Source organism: Hippopotamus amphibius, chromosome 4 (genome assembly GCF_030028045.1).
Source record: "Hippopotamus amphibius kiboko isolate mHipAmp2 chromosome 4, mHipAmp2.hap2, whole genome shotgun sequence".
Taxonomy (NCBI): domain Eukaryota; kingdom Metazoa; phylum Chordata; class Mammalia; order Artiodactyla; family Hippopotamidae; genus Hippopotamus; species Hippopotamus amphibius.
The window spans coordinates 30,441,279-30,457,461 of NC_080189.1; the positions used below are offsets into that span (position 1 = coordinate 30,441,279).

The 16,183-nt window shown below is 37.3% G+C and overlaps 1 protein-coding gene across 1 annotated transcript in view; it reads right to left on the minus strand.

Moving 5' to 3' along the window:
- CPED1 (cadherin like and PC-esterase domain containing 1) overlaps positions 1-16,183 on the minus strand; it is a 270,311-nt gene that overhangs the window by 114,185 nt on the left and 139,943 nt on the right. Inside the window, exons 15-16 of the mRNA XM_057732280.1 lie at positions 14,808-14,994; positions 13,645-13,813 (exon numbers count right to left, since the gene is read on the minus strand). Coding sequence (XP_057588263.1) covers positions 13,645-13,813; positions 14,808-14,994 — 356 coding nt within the window. The remainder of the gene's footprint in view (positions 1-13,644; positions 13,814-14,807; positions 14,995-16,183) is intronic.

Sequence of the window (16,183 nt, forward strand, 5' to 3'; positions counted from 1 at the left end):
GTTCTGCAAAGCCCATCACATGTTTACATCTTGTTAAATCTAAATTTAAATATAAGCAATTAAAAAATCTCCAATTCATTTTGCCAGACCTCAATAGAAAAAAATTAAGTCTGTTTTAAACTTTCCTCCTATACCAACCTGAAGACATATTTTATTTATCTGCCTATTTATATCTTGCAAACACGTATATTGAGCTCTTCCTGTGCCCAAGCACTATTCAAAGCTATTCACAATATTAACTCAGGTTTTCCTTAAAACCACCCTATGGGGCCGTTACTGTTATATTCCTGACAAATAAGAAACTTTCATAAAGTCTCCAAACACGCACGTGACAAACTGCAACTCAAATCCAGACAGCATAAATAATGTTTTGATGAAAGTATTTAAGAGAGGTTATTTCACTTAAAGAAAATGTTTCCCTCCCTATTATTTCTAAAACCTTTGAAATCTGGGTCTCTTAACTTTATCAGGAATTTAATTTTAAAATAACCTATCAGGTCAAGAATTCCACATGCAAAATTTATTTTCCAAGTCATTAGGTCTGGAAAGCTCATCGTGAAGCATTTGGGAGGTGAGAGGGAGGGGAGGCAGAGGAGCTGAAAACCCCCAAAAGTCAGTAAAGGTCTGCACCACATTGCTGAAGAATGAGGTTCTGAAGAGTTGGGGGGCCATGGGGTGGAGAGGTCTGATCTGCTTTGAAGAGTGCGGTCACGCTCAATGTTTTAAACTCACCAGTCCTGCCTAAAAAAAATGGATGTGGGTAAGAAGAAAGAAAAAAATAAAAGAGACAAATTAGCAGCATTTTCAAAAGAAGTTAAATATGTCAGGCAATCAGGTGTCCTGATTCTGCCTTGAGGGAACATGTGTCAAACCAGCTTGTAGTTCTGCAAGTGGTGAAACCATCTGCAAGAAATACTCCATCCCTCGTTCTTGTTCCTACAACACACGCCTGTGGAAGGAAAGCTTAGAGTTGGTCAATTGCATGTGGAAATTTTCTTGGCATTACCTAATTGAGTCATGGGGCCAACCTTTCTTTGAACAAAAAGCAATTTGGTATAGCCTGCTGAAAGAAAGCACAGCAATGGCTTTGACTAATGAGGACAACAGAAGTTGCCCAAATGACGTATTATTAAATTTAGCTCCTAGGACCACCATGATCTACAACTCACAACCACTTTCTGAGCCTGTGAAAGCAAATGTGAGGTGGCACCACACAGATGTTTCCTTCTAAGGCAATATTAGATTTGGTAGCACTTTGAAAACTATAATAATTGCTGAGCTCACAGAGATCACTGAAAAACTACACATAACTCCAAAACGTACTACTGTTATATAGATACTAATTTCTTTATCATTAGAACTACAAATCAAATAATATATGTCAACAGTACAGTTGCAAAGACAAAGTAGGTGCTCAATAAATTGAATTACAATCATGTACATTTGTGCTGGAAATGAAACTGTCCTTATTACGCTGCTGCTAGTGATCTTCTGCTTCAGATTATGAGTTGCTAGGATAAGAATTTTTTTTTTTAACCTGGGCTTTTTCATATCTCTGAAATTGTATACAGCACTGGATGTGATTGTACATTATTCCTTGAGACACACAGTCAAAACGTTCGTGAGATATTCAAAAGGGTACCTGCTTCCTCCGAAAGATTAAGAACCACTGGCCCAGAGACATCATTTGCCTTCACTTGTCTTATACACAGCCAAACTCTATTGTTTGATGAAGCCAAAAATGTCGTTTTAAACATAAGTCATGTTCTAGACTTGCTTTGGAGCGGGAGGACGATGTATAAAACAGCTCACCCTAGTACCCCAGGTCTCTCCCCTCTTTCACTACTACCCTCACTATTCTGGTGTGCACCTTTGCTAGAGTTAATCTGGACTTGAGAAATGGGCAAGAAAATGGAGAAGGTGAAATTAAAGATCTTGGGATGCTCTGGAGCTATTAAAGCCCCCGCAAAAGTGGGTATTAGGAATTGGAGTTATCAAAAAAGGACCTTTTATCTGATTCTCTTTTAACTAAACCTCCTTCAAAGTTTCAAATGTCACATTTGAAATCCGGTAAATCTAACAGAATATTTTATTTAAAAACCTCCCAGGTTTTTTTGTCTATTTCCCTGTCCAATAATTCTGAACTCAGAAGACTAATTCTTAGAATGCCAAAACATAAACTTCAAATGAACATGAGTGTATACAGCAGAAGTTTGCACTCAGGGAAACCTCCGGATGCTGTCGGAAGCCAGGAAGACCAGATTCTCTTCCACAGGATCTTGGCGCTGCTGCACTAACGGTAGTAAAAGTTTGTTTCTTCTTGTAAAAGAAGCAGATGTGACTTGGAGAAACATGGAGAAACAGATGTGCTGAGCAAACGTTTTTATTTAAGCCATAATTTATCTGACCATGAGTTACATTAACTCGGGAGGTGAATGTTTAACGTAACTCATTTTCACCAACTCAGAAAGATAATTTATAAAAGCACTAAAAGAGATCGTGAGTTAAAGAACACACCCCTCTCATCTTTGCCTGCTTTTTAAGAAAACAATGCTACACAAAATTCCCAAGCTTTTGGTGTCTGTGAAGGTTCACTGGGCACCTAGGTGGCCTCTGCGTTAGAATGTCTGGGTGTGCAAACTGCTCATGGCAATAACAGATCATTCTCCTTGGTGCTCTGTGGGCTCATGAAGAACGCTGGTAAAAGGTTGCCCAGCCTTAGTACACAGAACTTGAAACAACTGCAGAAGGCTAAGTGCTGAAGTCAAGGACATTTAATAAGACTTGAAAGAATGCCTACAGTTGGGGTCATTGCTAATGAAACGGATACCTCTGTTGCAGATCCTGCAGAGGGAAGTAGACGATGAGAGCCACTTCTCTACTAGGCACAGTGGGAACCGTGCCTACAGCACACACTACTTTTAGCAGCCCAGGAAAATGTTTGAATCTCCTTTAAATTTAGAATGAAAAAAAAATGAACTTTTAGGTCCAAGAAAAGTCTTTATTCTCTACAGAGATGTCTTTATAGAGATGAATATTAATATATTCAACTTTGTATCAACACAGTCGTAAAAGATAATTTTAGGTACTTTTTTTCCTGAAAGAAGGAGTCCACAAAGGCAAAAGTGCCAGGACCCATGAACCTCAGGAATGCAACCATGTGGAACAGCTCAGGCCACTCACTGTCCTTTCTAACTCCCAACTTGTCCTTCCTGTCCTGACTCCTTTATAATTGCAGAATTTCTCGGTACTACTGGCTCCTACTTCTTCTGCTGTCCTCTTTCTTCCCCCATCTCCTTCTCTGTACACCTGCAGCTAAGCCCTCGAGGGGCATCAAGACCAAGAGTTTTCATGATGACGACAACGAGGATGATGCTAATTCAACACTGACTGGGTGCTTGACCACGCACTTGGCTTCTGCCGGAACTCTGCACCAATTATCTAACCGAATCCTCAGACTGATGCTATAAGATAGGTTCTATTACTAGTCTTATTCTTAACGATAAGAAAACTGAAGCTAGGGGAGTTTATATGCATTATGCTAGGCCAATGAGGGCATTTAGAAGCAGAGCCGGGACCACAGTCAGGTTTCTCTGACAGCAATTACAAGCATGAGACTTGGAGTCCATGACTTTTAACCACCAGGTTAGGAAAACAGCCTGAGATACTTTGTTAAGATGCAGTTTGCTCTGATAAAATAATTTCCACAGAGAAAACTGACTCTCATCCTATTTACAGAGCAAGAGAATGTTCTTTTACAAAGGAGACATTCTTTTCTACATGCTTAAAAACTAAACGCAGTATCCGATCATAGCATTCGAGCCTACTTAATTTTCACTCATTAAAGGCAGAGAGATGTCATAGGAAGTCATCGGAGGAGGAAATTTACCCTCGAAGAAACTGCTCGTGAGGCTTTGTGAAATATCACCAAAATATACAACACAATATAAAATCTCAATACATAAATATAAAATATAAATCTATACATAAATATAGATAGAAATAAGTAAATTAATGTGTCAATAAATATAAAAATATAAAATACTTAGCCTAAGACTTAGTTTCCTCATAGAAGGGGGTGGGGCGGAGTAGATAATAAAAATCACCTACATTATCTAATCTGCTTGTGAGGATTAAACTAGTCTGAAAGGCAGGGGTTTTTTTCACATTGATGAATGTGTTATTGAAGCTTGTCAAACTGTCAGCTCCACAATACAACCTTCTCACTGCTATACAGTTTGTGTGAACAAAGGTTTTTTTTTTTAAGTTTTGAAAAAATGTACTGTGGATGTTTTAATAGAAACAATAAGGTAGCCACGTTAAAGAGTGAAAACAATTAATTGGAAATTGCTCTAATTGTATAATCAAGCATAACATTAAAAACAAAAAGCCTGTGCACTGGAAATCATTTTAACAATTAGTGGCAATAATAGTATTCTGGCTATTCTAATATGTAAAAATATTATAACCCTATTTAAATATTGGATACCAATAAAGATAGTCAGATATTAGGATATATAAGGTGTCTAGTAAAATATCAGATATTAGCTCTAAAACTTTCGTCATAGGTAGACTCTCAAAGGGAAGACTCTGATATCTAATATCACCCACCAAAGTAAAGATTATAAGACTTCAGAATTTTGCAGGGACTCCAGAACATTATAACAATTCTCACTGTACATGGCCATGGAAACAAATTTAGTTAACTAAATTTTAACACGTTGAATTCTGGCTGAATGAGAGTTTCCCAGAAAGGTCAATTCGCTTGTAAGTGTGAGGAGGGTTTTAGATGCTCTGGTCCAGAGTAATGGTTAAGGGGATCGATTTGAGTCAGACTCGTATTCAAATCCCACCTTTGCCACTAGCTACATGTGTTATGTAGAAAGCCTGGACAAGCTATTCTAAAGTCTTACTTTCTCCATATGTTAGAAAAAGGGAGGGGATTAAAAAAAATCATCTGTTTAGGGTTGTAGAGACCACTAAGTAAGGTAGGAAGATAAAGTGCTTAACGTGATGCCTGGCACATAATAAAAGTTCTATAACTGCTGCATGACTACTCCTCCTCCCTCTGCGGCTGCTGCTATCAGTGTTGTTCCTCTACAGCAGGTGGCAAATTTCTAAGAACAGAGTGCAGAGCAGATACTTAATAACTAGTTGCTGGCTGGGGGCATTTCACTACAACACAGACCCCATCCTTGAAAAATTAAATCCCATTCCTCTGATATACTGAGGTAAGCAAGGTAACTAAAAACCACTAAAATGAGTATTTAACCCATACTACAACTTCATAAAGGTCTTCATGAAGCAATCACTGCTAAATGCTCTTCTTTCATAATTGACGTTTGCTAACACATTAGACAACCATCACATGAGTTGTTTTATAACAGTCCTCTGTGGTGTTGTAAAGATACAAAAAATAAATGGGAACATTTTAAAGCATTTCCAAATGCTGTACCTGGAGTCATTCACACATCATTTAATAACAGCATCTAGATTGTTAATTAGATTTTTTTCTTAATAAAGTAGCAAATATCAGTTTTAAATGTGTAGCTAAATGCTGGACACATCATTTTTTAATGGTAGTTTTTTCTTTCCTTGGTATTTTCCCTTTCTTTATTAATTGTAATTTATTTTAAAATGAAAGCTGTTTCTAGCAAATGGACCCATGAAATGTAGTCTCCTACGCTTTCACTATATGACCTTTCTGTAGAGTTTATTTATGACCCTCTTCTGGCACAACACTTTGGAGACAAAATGTATATGAGACCATAGATCATCTATACAAATCAATTCCTGTGGATGCTATATTGTTATCCATGTCAAACATTTTTGATTTGGAAAGAGATATTAAAAGAAATATTTCCCCATATGTATTTTAATTTCCTTAGAACATAAACATATCTTATTAATTCCTATGCATGACATATTCCAGCAACATTAGCAGTTTATTACTTTCTAAATCTTTCTTCCTAACAGCAAAACATTATGCAATTTATGGATAAATCAAAATGAAATAGTCTAGGTATGTTATTTGACTTTTTATGTTTCATTAAGAATCATGTTTTCTATAATTGAATGCATATTTCTGATTATAATTACATTAGACAGAAAAGATGGCAAATTAATGAGTGGCATAAAGAGCTGTCAGAGTCCTAGTATTGACTACAGAAATGATTAAAAATATAAGGATGAAAAAAGATAAGAATAATTCTTCAACATTCAACACTGAAGGATTACGTTTAAACTATTCATACCTCTAGTAAATCCACTACAGATTTACTAGCTTTACTAGTAGAAAGTAGAAAAGCTAGACCTCCTATTGATATACATCAGTGATTCTCAACTGGGGCCGATTTTGCCCCTCAGGAGACACCTGGCAACATCTGGAGACATTTTTGGTTGTCACCGCTTGGAGAGGGACGCACGACTGAAATCTAGCCCGTGGGGGCCAGGGATGCTGCTAAACATCCTACGATGAAGAGGACAGCTCCCTAATAATTCAAAGCGAAGAAGTATCCAGCCCCAGTATCAACAATGCTGAGACTGAGAAGCCATGGTCCAACTCTAGTTGTTTTATATCAGTCATGTAAATTAGCCCTTCCTCCCTCCCTGATAATAACTCAACTAAGAGCTGCCTTTGTGGCTACCATATATAAATTCCAACTGGCAATATAATTAGAAATAGACACTAAACTCAAATAGTTAATTATGGCTAAGTAGGTACTTAAAATGTTTGATTATATAAACAATACAGAATGCTTATTAACAAATTAATTAAATTATCTTATTCACCAAACTGTCATAGTAATTGATTTTTTAATTGGCCGGTATGCCTTATGTTTGCTTTCCTCTTTATTGTCAGTCTTTTGGTGAAATAGGAAAATGAATAGTTGATATCCAGAAGGTGAGAGAATGGGGGAAGGAGAAATTAGGAGGCTTGATTAACCACAGATTGGATTCTACTTTTTTGGTTATTTGAAGGTGGATTGCCTTTTATGTTTATTTAAAATTTAATAATGGAATCCAATTAAGCCAAAATCTAATTTGAAAAATAAGGAGGAATTATAATTTTTCCCCTTAACCAACAAATAAAGTTTAATCCATTTCCTTTTTTTTAAATTTATTTATTTATTTATTTTAGGTACACCAATTTCAATCATCCGTATTTATACACATATCCCCATATTCCCTCCCTCCCTCGACTCCCCCCCACCCTCCCCGTCCCAGTCCTCTAAGGCATCATCCATCCTCGAGCTGAACTCCCTTTGTTATACAACAACTTCCCACTGGCTATCTATTTTACAGTTGGTAGCATATATATGTCTATGCTACTCTCTCACTTCGTCTAAGAAGATGTGGCATATATATACAATGGAATATTACTCAGCTATAAAAAGGGATGAGATGGAGCTACATGTAATGAGGTGGATAGACCTAGAGTCTGTCATACAGAGTGAAGTAAATCAGAAAGAGAAAGACAAATATTGTATGCTAACTCATATATACGGAATCTAAAAATGGTACTGATGAACTCAGTGACAAGACAAGAACAAGGACGCAGATGCAGAGAATGGACTGGAGAACTCGAGGTTTGGGGGGGCGGGGGGTGAAGGGGAAGCTAATCCATTTCCTTTTAGCTTGTCACGTACAGGCTTTGGGGATTCAAATACATGTATAACGGTCTATCATTTAATATGCAATAGTTCAACTCTGGATTTCAACCTTAAGAATATAATAAAGGCACCACAGTTGTTGGCAAAAAAAGAAAAGAACCATTTGGAAGACCAAAAATTCCTAAGCCTCATACTGTATATCTGTTTAGCGATTAACTTAACTTGGAAATTCAAAAATACCTGAGAATTGACAGTGTAGAAATGTTATCCCTCACTCTTTGTATTCTACATTTCATCATAGCATCAGCTTGCCATGAAACACAAAGACTCTTGAGATGAAGCATAAAAGAGAAATAAGGGAAAGGTCTCTGATTAGAATTTTAACTGGAGCCCATGGTGAGAAAATCCTTCCTCTGCTGTTGACTCCTCCCAGTTCCCAAGGCCTCTCATGCCTAGTTGAGTGTCTAAAGCAATCCACACTAGTCATTCATTATCTGTTCACTCATTTTACGGTTTCTAAAAGGAAGGCTAAAAAAATACTAGCACTTATTAGACACTTTTCCATTTTCTATACTAGAGTACTGCTGTGGAACCACACATAAACTTTAAATTAAGACCTCCTGGAAAGGATTCTTATAAATGACTGAAATACTTTTCTGCAATCATCTGTAGGATACATCCCACAAGAATTTTCTAATATTTTTCTTGATATTATAGTAACACTTTCCTAATATAATCTATTGCCTAAGGTAACTGCATAATAATTAACTTATTTCTGATCAATATATTTAAGAAGGGAGGCATATCTTAGAATATATTACATACTTCCCCATTAATGTATTTTTCTTATATTATTGAGGTATAATTTATATTTAGTATACATAATTTATATGTAGCCAAACATACTTGTAAGTATATTATACACAGTTAATTGCACAAATCTGAAGTGCACAATTAATTAAATTTTTATACATCTATACACCACCTAGTTACGTATGTAACCACCACCCAGATGAAGATAAAGGACATTTGCCCAAAAAGTTTCCTCATGCTTAGAAGCTCCCACACCTTCTAGGTAACTACTATTTGGATTTCTACCGCTATAGATTAGTTTTGCCTCTTCTTAAACTTCATATAAATGAAACATAGTATGTCTTTGTATGTCTGGCTTCTTTTTCTCAACATAATGTTTTGGAGATTTATCCATGTTTACGTGTATCAATAGTTTATTTTTAAATGCCTCAATAGTATTACATTGAATTTCTCTCTTTACCTATTGAACTTTTTCCAGCTTTTAGATTTTATAAGCAGCTTTTAGATATTATACAACTGATATGAAGATTTCTTGTGCTTAAATGAAAGGAGCTATCAAGCCACAAAGAGACATGGAAGGAACTTAAATGCATATTACTAAGTGAAAGAGGCCAATCTGAGAAGGCTACATACTGTATGATTCCAACTGTATGACATTCCAGAAAGGGTAAAGCAATGGAGACAATGAAAAAAATCAGTGGCTGTCAGGGGTTGGTTGGTGGGCAGTGGGAGAGATGAACAGGTGGAGCATAGAAGATTTTCAGGGCAGCGAAAATACTTTGCATGATTTTATAATGTTGGATACGTGCCATTATACATTTGTCCAAAGCCATAGAATTTATAACACAAGGAGTAAACCCTAAGGTAAACTATGGACTTCTGGTGATTATGATGTGTCAATGCAGGTTCATTCCTGGTAAAAAATGTACCATTCTGATGAGTGATGTTAATAATGAGAGGCTGTGTATGTGTGGGGCTGGGTATATGGGGTTATCCCTGTACCTTCTTCTCATTTATTGTAAACATCAATCTGCTCTAAAAAATAAAATGCTTTAAAAGTTAAAAAAAAAAAAAGATTTCTTGGATATATCTTTGCATAGACCTATGACTTCATTTATCTTCAGTACGTAGTTGGCAAGATTGCTGTGTCATAGGATATACGTATGTTAGCTATAGTAACACGGCCACATTTTTCCATACTAGGCGAACATTTTACACTCCCCTCCAACAGTGTATGAATGAAAAATTGCTCCACATCCTCTCCAACACTTGGTATTGTCAGTCCTTTTAGTGCTTTTCATTGTGGTGGGTGGGTAGTGGTATCTTATTGTGGTTTTAATTTGCACTTTCCTGATGATCAGTGGAATTGAGCATCTTTTCATATGTTACTTGGCCATTGGGTTATCCTCTCCTTGTGAAGTAAGTGCCTTTCCACCTCAGCCTCGTAATTTTCTGGCAACTTTTCTTGACCTTTTATCCCCTAGTTCACCGGAAGCTGCAAATGCTAAAAAAAATCAGATGGCACCAGCAGATCAAAGTGTTACCCAGCAGTCTGGCTGCCAGGCTCTACTGTCACCTTTTGCCCTCACTCATCCCACCTAAGGATCCCTAGTTTGTGTGAAAGGGGCTTCCCCTTACCATCCTCCAAAGGGCGGTCCTTCCTGCCAAGCAGACCAAGCGAATACCACTTTCTGGAGGACAGCAGCGCCTGCTTTGCTAGTTTATTCTTTCTCCTTGGGCTCAGGAGGAAGGTTCCTGCCAATGTTAGCAGAGCCTAAAGCATACTTGACTAGACAACTGGAATCAGGCAATCACGGGTGGCAAGCTCTAGGGGTCTGGATCCTTGCTGGAGTGCCTATGGGCAGGTCTGCTCTTCAGCGGACACATGGCCTGCAGTTGCAGAGCCCGGAGCTGAGCAGGCAGGCGTGGGCAAGGGCTGGGGTCGCTCCTCCTTCCACAGGCCCCAGGCCCCATCCCCACTGAGGCAGCCCACCCTAGCACGAGGCCACCTCAGCAGCAGTGTACTTTAATCAGAGGACTTCATAATACAGCAAGGGTCAATGAGACTTCTCATTTTATTAAGGTCAAGGAAACTTAAAAATCATCTAATCCAATTCCTCATCTGCTCCTTGAGAGATGGACTTCCAATTGATACCTCCTGGGACAGAAAAGTCCCCACATGTGAGAGAGCCAGGAGGCAACGTAATACAACATGAACTTCGGAACTAGGCACCATTGGATCTGAATCCAAGCCCTGCCACTCACTAGCTGTGTGACCTTGGGCAATTTCTTTAACCTCTCTGATCTTTGCGGTTTCTCCTCTGACACTGAGGGCTAAGAGCAAAATTTAATCTATAAGGATGCTGTGAGGATTAAAGAGACTGTAAATAAGTGTAAAGTGTCTAGGACAGAGCCCGGCACATAATAAATGATAGTCACTAATATCTATCTGGGAGCAGTTTTGACCTTTAAAGAACTCTTTTATACAACTTGGATCAAAACTCCTACACTGGAATTCAAGTCACAGCTTCTGGAGTGACATCAAATAAACTCATTTTAGTTTCCAGTGGGAGGGACAGCCCCAGACAGTGTCACGGATTGCGAAGCATGTCTGGGGAAGGGTAAACAGGCCAGGTTAGCAGAAGCATAAAATACACTGACAAATAATGAGACACGAAGCTGAAAAAACATATGGACCAACATGAGAGAAGTGAATGACCATCACGGGGCAGCTTGGAGTATTTTTGGCAAAGCCTATGACAGAGTGTACTTTAAGCTGATCAAGATCAAGCTTGCAAAATTGAACTGGAAAAGAGTCAGACAAATATAAGGAAACCAAGGTGGGGACTATTTTAGTATTTGAGTCAACAAGTAATAAGAACTGAACCAGAATAGTGTCATAAGAAGGACAAAGAAAGGATAAATCAGAGACAAGTGGGCAAATCCTGCAGATTCCACCTCTACAATGTCCCTTTCTACTCGTGGTATCATCTCCATTCCTACTGACACCTCCCTAGATATTTCTCGTGTATGTAACTACAATTAAGTGTACAAAGGTCCCTCCGAACGACCAGGAAGGAACATATACTCCTGAAATGAATGTCAGTGTTCAAAGATCTAGCATAAGGATTTTACATTTTTATGAACACTTGGAAATTTAAAAAATTTTAAATGGGTTTTGCATATAGCAGAATAAGGAATGAGTCATTTACCATGTTTAAATTTAGAGTGGAATCAAAATATACAGCTATGCCAATAACTGTGGGTAACACAATTACATTTCAAAAGATATAGCACAAATCCAACAGTACAAACCTAATTGGTGAGAAGTGAAAAGTAAAAATACATTCTTTCATGCCCTAACATAGAAATTTTATTCTATTTTTAAACTTCTATTATATATTTACTCCATGTAAAAGTCAAGCATACTGACCGGTAAAAATGTAGTTACCCATAGAGACTTTTAAAAATAAAATCTACATTAAAATTAAATCTACGGTGCTTTTTGAAGTAAAAATAACTGTTGTTGGTAACCATAAATATTCTGGAAAAAAATCATTCATACTATTAGCTTTCCTTCAAAGATGATTTATTCTAAGGGTTAGTTTCTATCTAAAATATGAGAGTGAGATAAAGGAAAACAAAAAATAAGTCACACACCAAAGAAGGTGAGAATATTTAGTTTGGAAATAACTACACACATACACACATACGCACACTTAGACAAAAGCACACCTCCCTCTAGGTTTTGGTTCCCTCCCTCAGGAACATTTTTGGTGTGGCTCTATTATTTGTTTTCCAGCTCGGGAAAAAACTGAGGTATAGCAATCCTAAGAAAGCAAACTGAAAAGTGGATAACTGAGAGAAACATAATCTTGAAGCCGTCTCCATAGTCTAGATCTGTGTTTCCTCAACTGTGTTCCATAGAAGAATATTGATAGTAGTCCATTAAAAAGATGTCAAATAAGTTTGGAAATGCTGGATACCACATATTCTTCTTTTGAAGGCCCACCATTTAAATAAGTATATGAAATGATCAGAGAAGTTCTACAGTAAAGAAACCTACTTAATTTTGTTTAATCCATTGCTTCATAACCATGCAACACTACTCTTTCTTTAAGTACACTTACTAATATCTTTCAGAATAATGGTTCTGTCCTGCTTTAGACCAATCTTTACACCTCTGTGAAATTCCCTTCGAGTTGGTCGTAGTTCCTAAATTACAGGCATATATTTTCTTGAAAAATAAAAATCTCAGCAATAAGTACCCTTACAAAATAGTGTTCCATTCTCGAGAAGATTTGAGATTGTGCTGGTAGTGGGTAAAGGCAGGGAGAACACTCTATGTAGCCACTACATTTAAGAAAGCATGGTATCCATCCTACTCACTGAAGCCCAGTAGGCCATTTCTCTCTTTTATTAACCGTCTGTGTTTCATGCTCCCACTGGCATATCAATCACTGAGACATGACACAGTTGCAATTATTCTAAGTGGATCAGTAGATATGGTAAGAGTATTAATTACTACTTCCCTGAAATCACTTGTAGCCAGGGTATACGATGTAAGCAAATATAGACCGTTATACATAGACTCCTGAAATAGGAAAACACAGAGGAAAGAACCACCAAACTAGACCAAGTCTCTGGGTGATGTTCTCCCTCCTCCAAAATCAACATGGCTACGGAATGGCATGTGTTGCTCATAGGAGCAACTGCAGCCTTCAGAAATGATTAAGCTACAAGAAGTGAAGGAGAAATGTATCTATCCAAGGAAATTTAATTTCATTCATCTGGTATCCCTTTCGTAAAATAGTTTCATAAATTTTCCTCTCATTCTTTGAAACAAATTCCACTGAATCTAGTTTAGAATTTCAAAGTAGTTCCAGGGACAAATCCAAGAAACACAGCACAATTTAAAAAGGAAATGTAAAACCAATTTCTTAACTAAGTGTGAATATTCAGGCATTTTTTTCAATATTAACCACAATAAATCCACTGCACGCTATAAGTGCAGGGAATAGCCACCACACTTAAAAGAAAATCACTCACAAAAAGGTATCTAAGATACCTGGCTGGGAGTCTTTTTTGAAATGAGACCACAATTATTTGGATTTGAAAGCATACATTTTTTTCCCTAATAATTTTCATTTGGCCTTTTTTACCTGGGTTAAAGGATCACTCCTAATTCAACCCATATGCAAATGTACAATTCACTTACCTGCACAAAACCGCATGCTGTGAAGTCCTCAAACAAGGGCAGACTTGGGCGGTCTTCTCTATAGATGGTGAGTTTGTACGTGATTGGGGTCTCACTCAGGCTTGGAGATTCATCCACCACAAGCATTGAGATTTTGTTCATCCCTAAGCCCAGAGGGTAGTTGGCAAAGCTGGAGAGAGAGAGAGAGAACCCAAATTGATTCATACATCGACATTTATTAACTGTCTAAAATTTGCATTAAAAACAGATAAGGTCTGCACAATTTCATAAGAAACCTAAAATGTGAAAAAAATATTTTAACTTATGTTTCATTGCACTTTGGTATGTCAAGAATTATCCTGCAGAGCAAGTCAAGTCCCCTATCAATTACAGGGAAGGGAACTAATATTTATTAACCACCTGTCAGGGTCATACATTTTCTCATTTAATACTCACAACTCCATACAAAAACTATGATTGTCCCCATTTTAAATACAGCAGAGTACGGTAGAGTCAGGGTTGGGACCCAGGTTGGTCTGACTTGAATCCTCTTTTCTTTCTATTATATGTTTCTCTCTTAGCTCCCAGGAATGCTGAGTGCATTTCTTTCGCTATACCATGGGAAAATGAGTATATTTCTTGCCATGGACATGGCATGTCATAAGATTCTATCTTCTGTTCAAATGATAAACCAAAGAGTTGGTGACGCTCAAAAGAGTCAATAGAAAATAACCCCAAGAGACTAGGAAAGTTAGTGTTACTACGTCCGCAAATTGTCACCAACGTTTATTAAGTAATCGACACCCAAATCTTCAAAAACTTGAGGAGTTGGGTTGGGGTAGAAGGAGGCTACTGTTCAGAAGGACTAACTCTTCAACAATCTAAAAACATGAAGATAACAACAACTCAGTTTTCCCTGAATGAGTTCTCTTTACTAATTCATATCACAAGATTCTCCCGTTACAACATTGTTACAAAGATTAAACACAAAGACTGTTAATAGATCAGTAGGGCACATCTGTGTTCTTTTTAACCAAGGCATCTGCAAAGCAGAGGGATTTCACACGCTGGCAATCCCTCCAACAGATCTTGTGCCTCAGGTTTCCTGAACCATCCTCAAAGGTTGCTTCCAAGGTCTTCTTTCCACTGTGATGTCACCCCTCAGCCCGTCGGCGCCCTCATACCTTGGTCCTGCCCGTTCCTGCAGGTACACTTTGCACTGACACTTAGAAGTCTCTGCTCCAATTGTCAGTGTTACCACATCGAATGGGACTTCAGAATAATAATCTTTGATCTTTGGGTTAAACTCAGGATTTAGTTCCAAATGTGGACGTGTGAATATCTGCTTGATATGACATTGTGCGTCTTTATCTGTTTAAAAAAACAAAAACAATGACAAAAACACAACGGTGGCATGGGTAAATGTTTAAAAACATTATATGATTAAGGTTTTTAAAATTCTTTTGAATAGTGATCGCTGCTGATTTTCCATTTGGTACTCTGGTCATCATTAATTTGTGGCTTCAGCTGGGTTTTCTATTTGTCAAATTTTATAGACTTTGTCTCATATAACACTTGTTGACTTTAGTTGATATTTTTTTTGCTCAGCCTTTAAAAGTTTAAAGGCACAGACGGTCAGAAAATGTCTCTCCAGTGGACTGATAACATTTCATAGCATTTACTGCATATATCAAGCAACTGTGTAAATGGGGGGCGATGACTCAGTGGAGTGGTGACTGAAGGATACCGGCAGGGAATAAGGAAATTTTCTTGATGGTGACTGTCATTAAACTGTCACTGGCTTGATATATAGCTTACAGGCAATAGAGTGGAGCAAAGAATGTGAAATCCAGTATCATACCAAACACTTAGACACAAAAACATGAAACCGTCCCCCCCACCATACTCCAACCATCTTAACCTAAGAAAGTACCCTAAAGTATAAGAAGGAAATGCTATCCTCTGCTCAATCCTGTTACAGAACCTACCATATTACTTCGTATAATTGATTCTAAGCCATTTTTAAAAAAGCGTTTCTATTTGGTAGCTCAATTTTGTAAAAAAGTATCTTAGTGAGAAAAAATAAAAATATATTTCTAGGCACATATACTAGCCACCGTTAAACTATACTGTGTTCATATTTGAAATAAACAAATTACTCAAAAGCAAGTGTTTCTCAAAGACACATTAATAATTATTTTGTGCCAAAAATATTTTTTGAGTCAACAAAATTCCAATAAACACAAAAAATTCTATAAAAATCAGTAAAATGAAAATGTCTTCTGTTGCCTTTAAATGAGATGTTCAATGATGTTTAATAACATAGCAACAAAAAAGATAACACCAAATTTGCCACAGGAAACTATATACCTGAACTTAAAGAAAAGTCGATTATCCTGTTAACTGCTCTCTCTCCCTCTATGGTTATACAGCTGTCACAACAATTTTTCTAAAATTAAATCTGATGATTTGGCTTCAGTTCTTCAACAGTTTCTCATCACCTCCAGAATCTCGGCCAAGCTCCCAATAAAGCTTACAAGGCGTTTCATAACCACTTCCT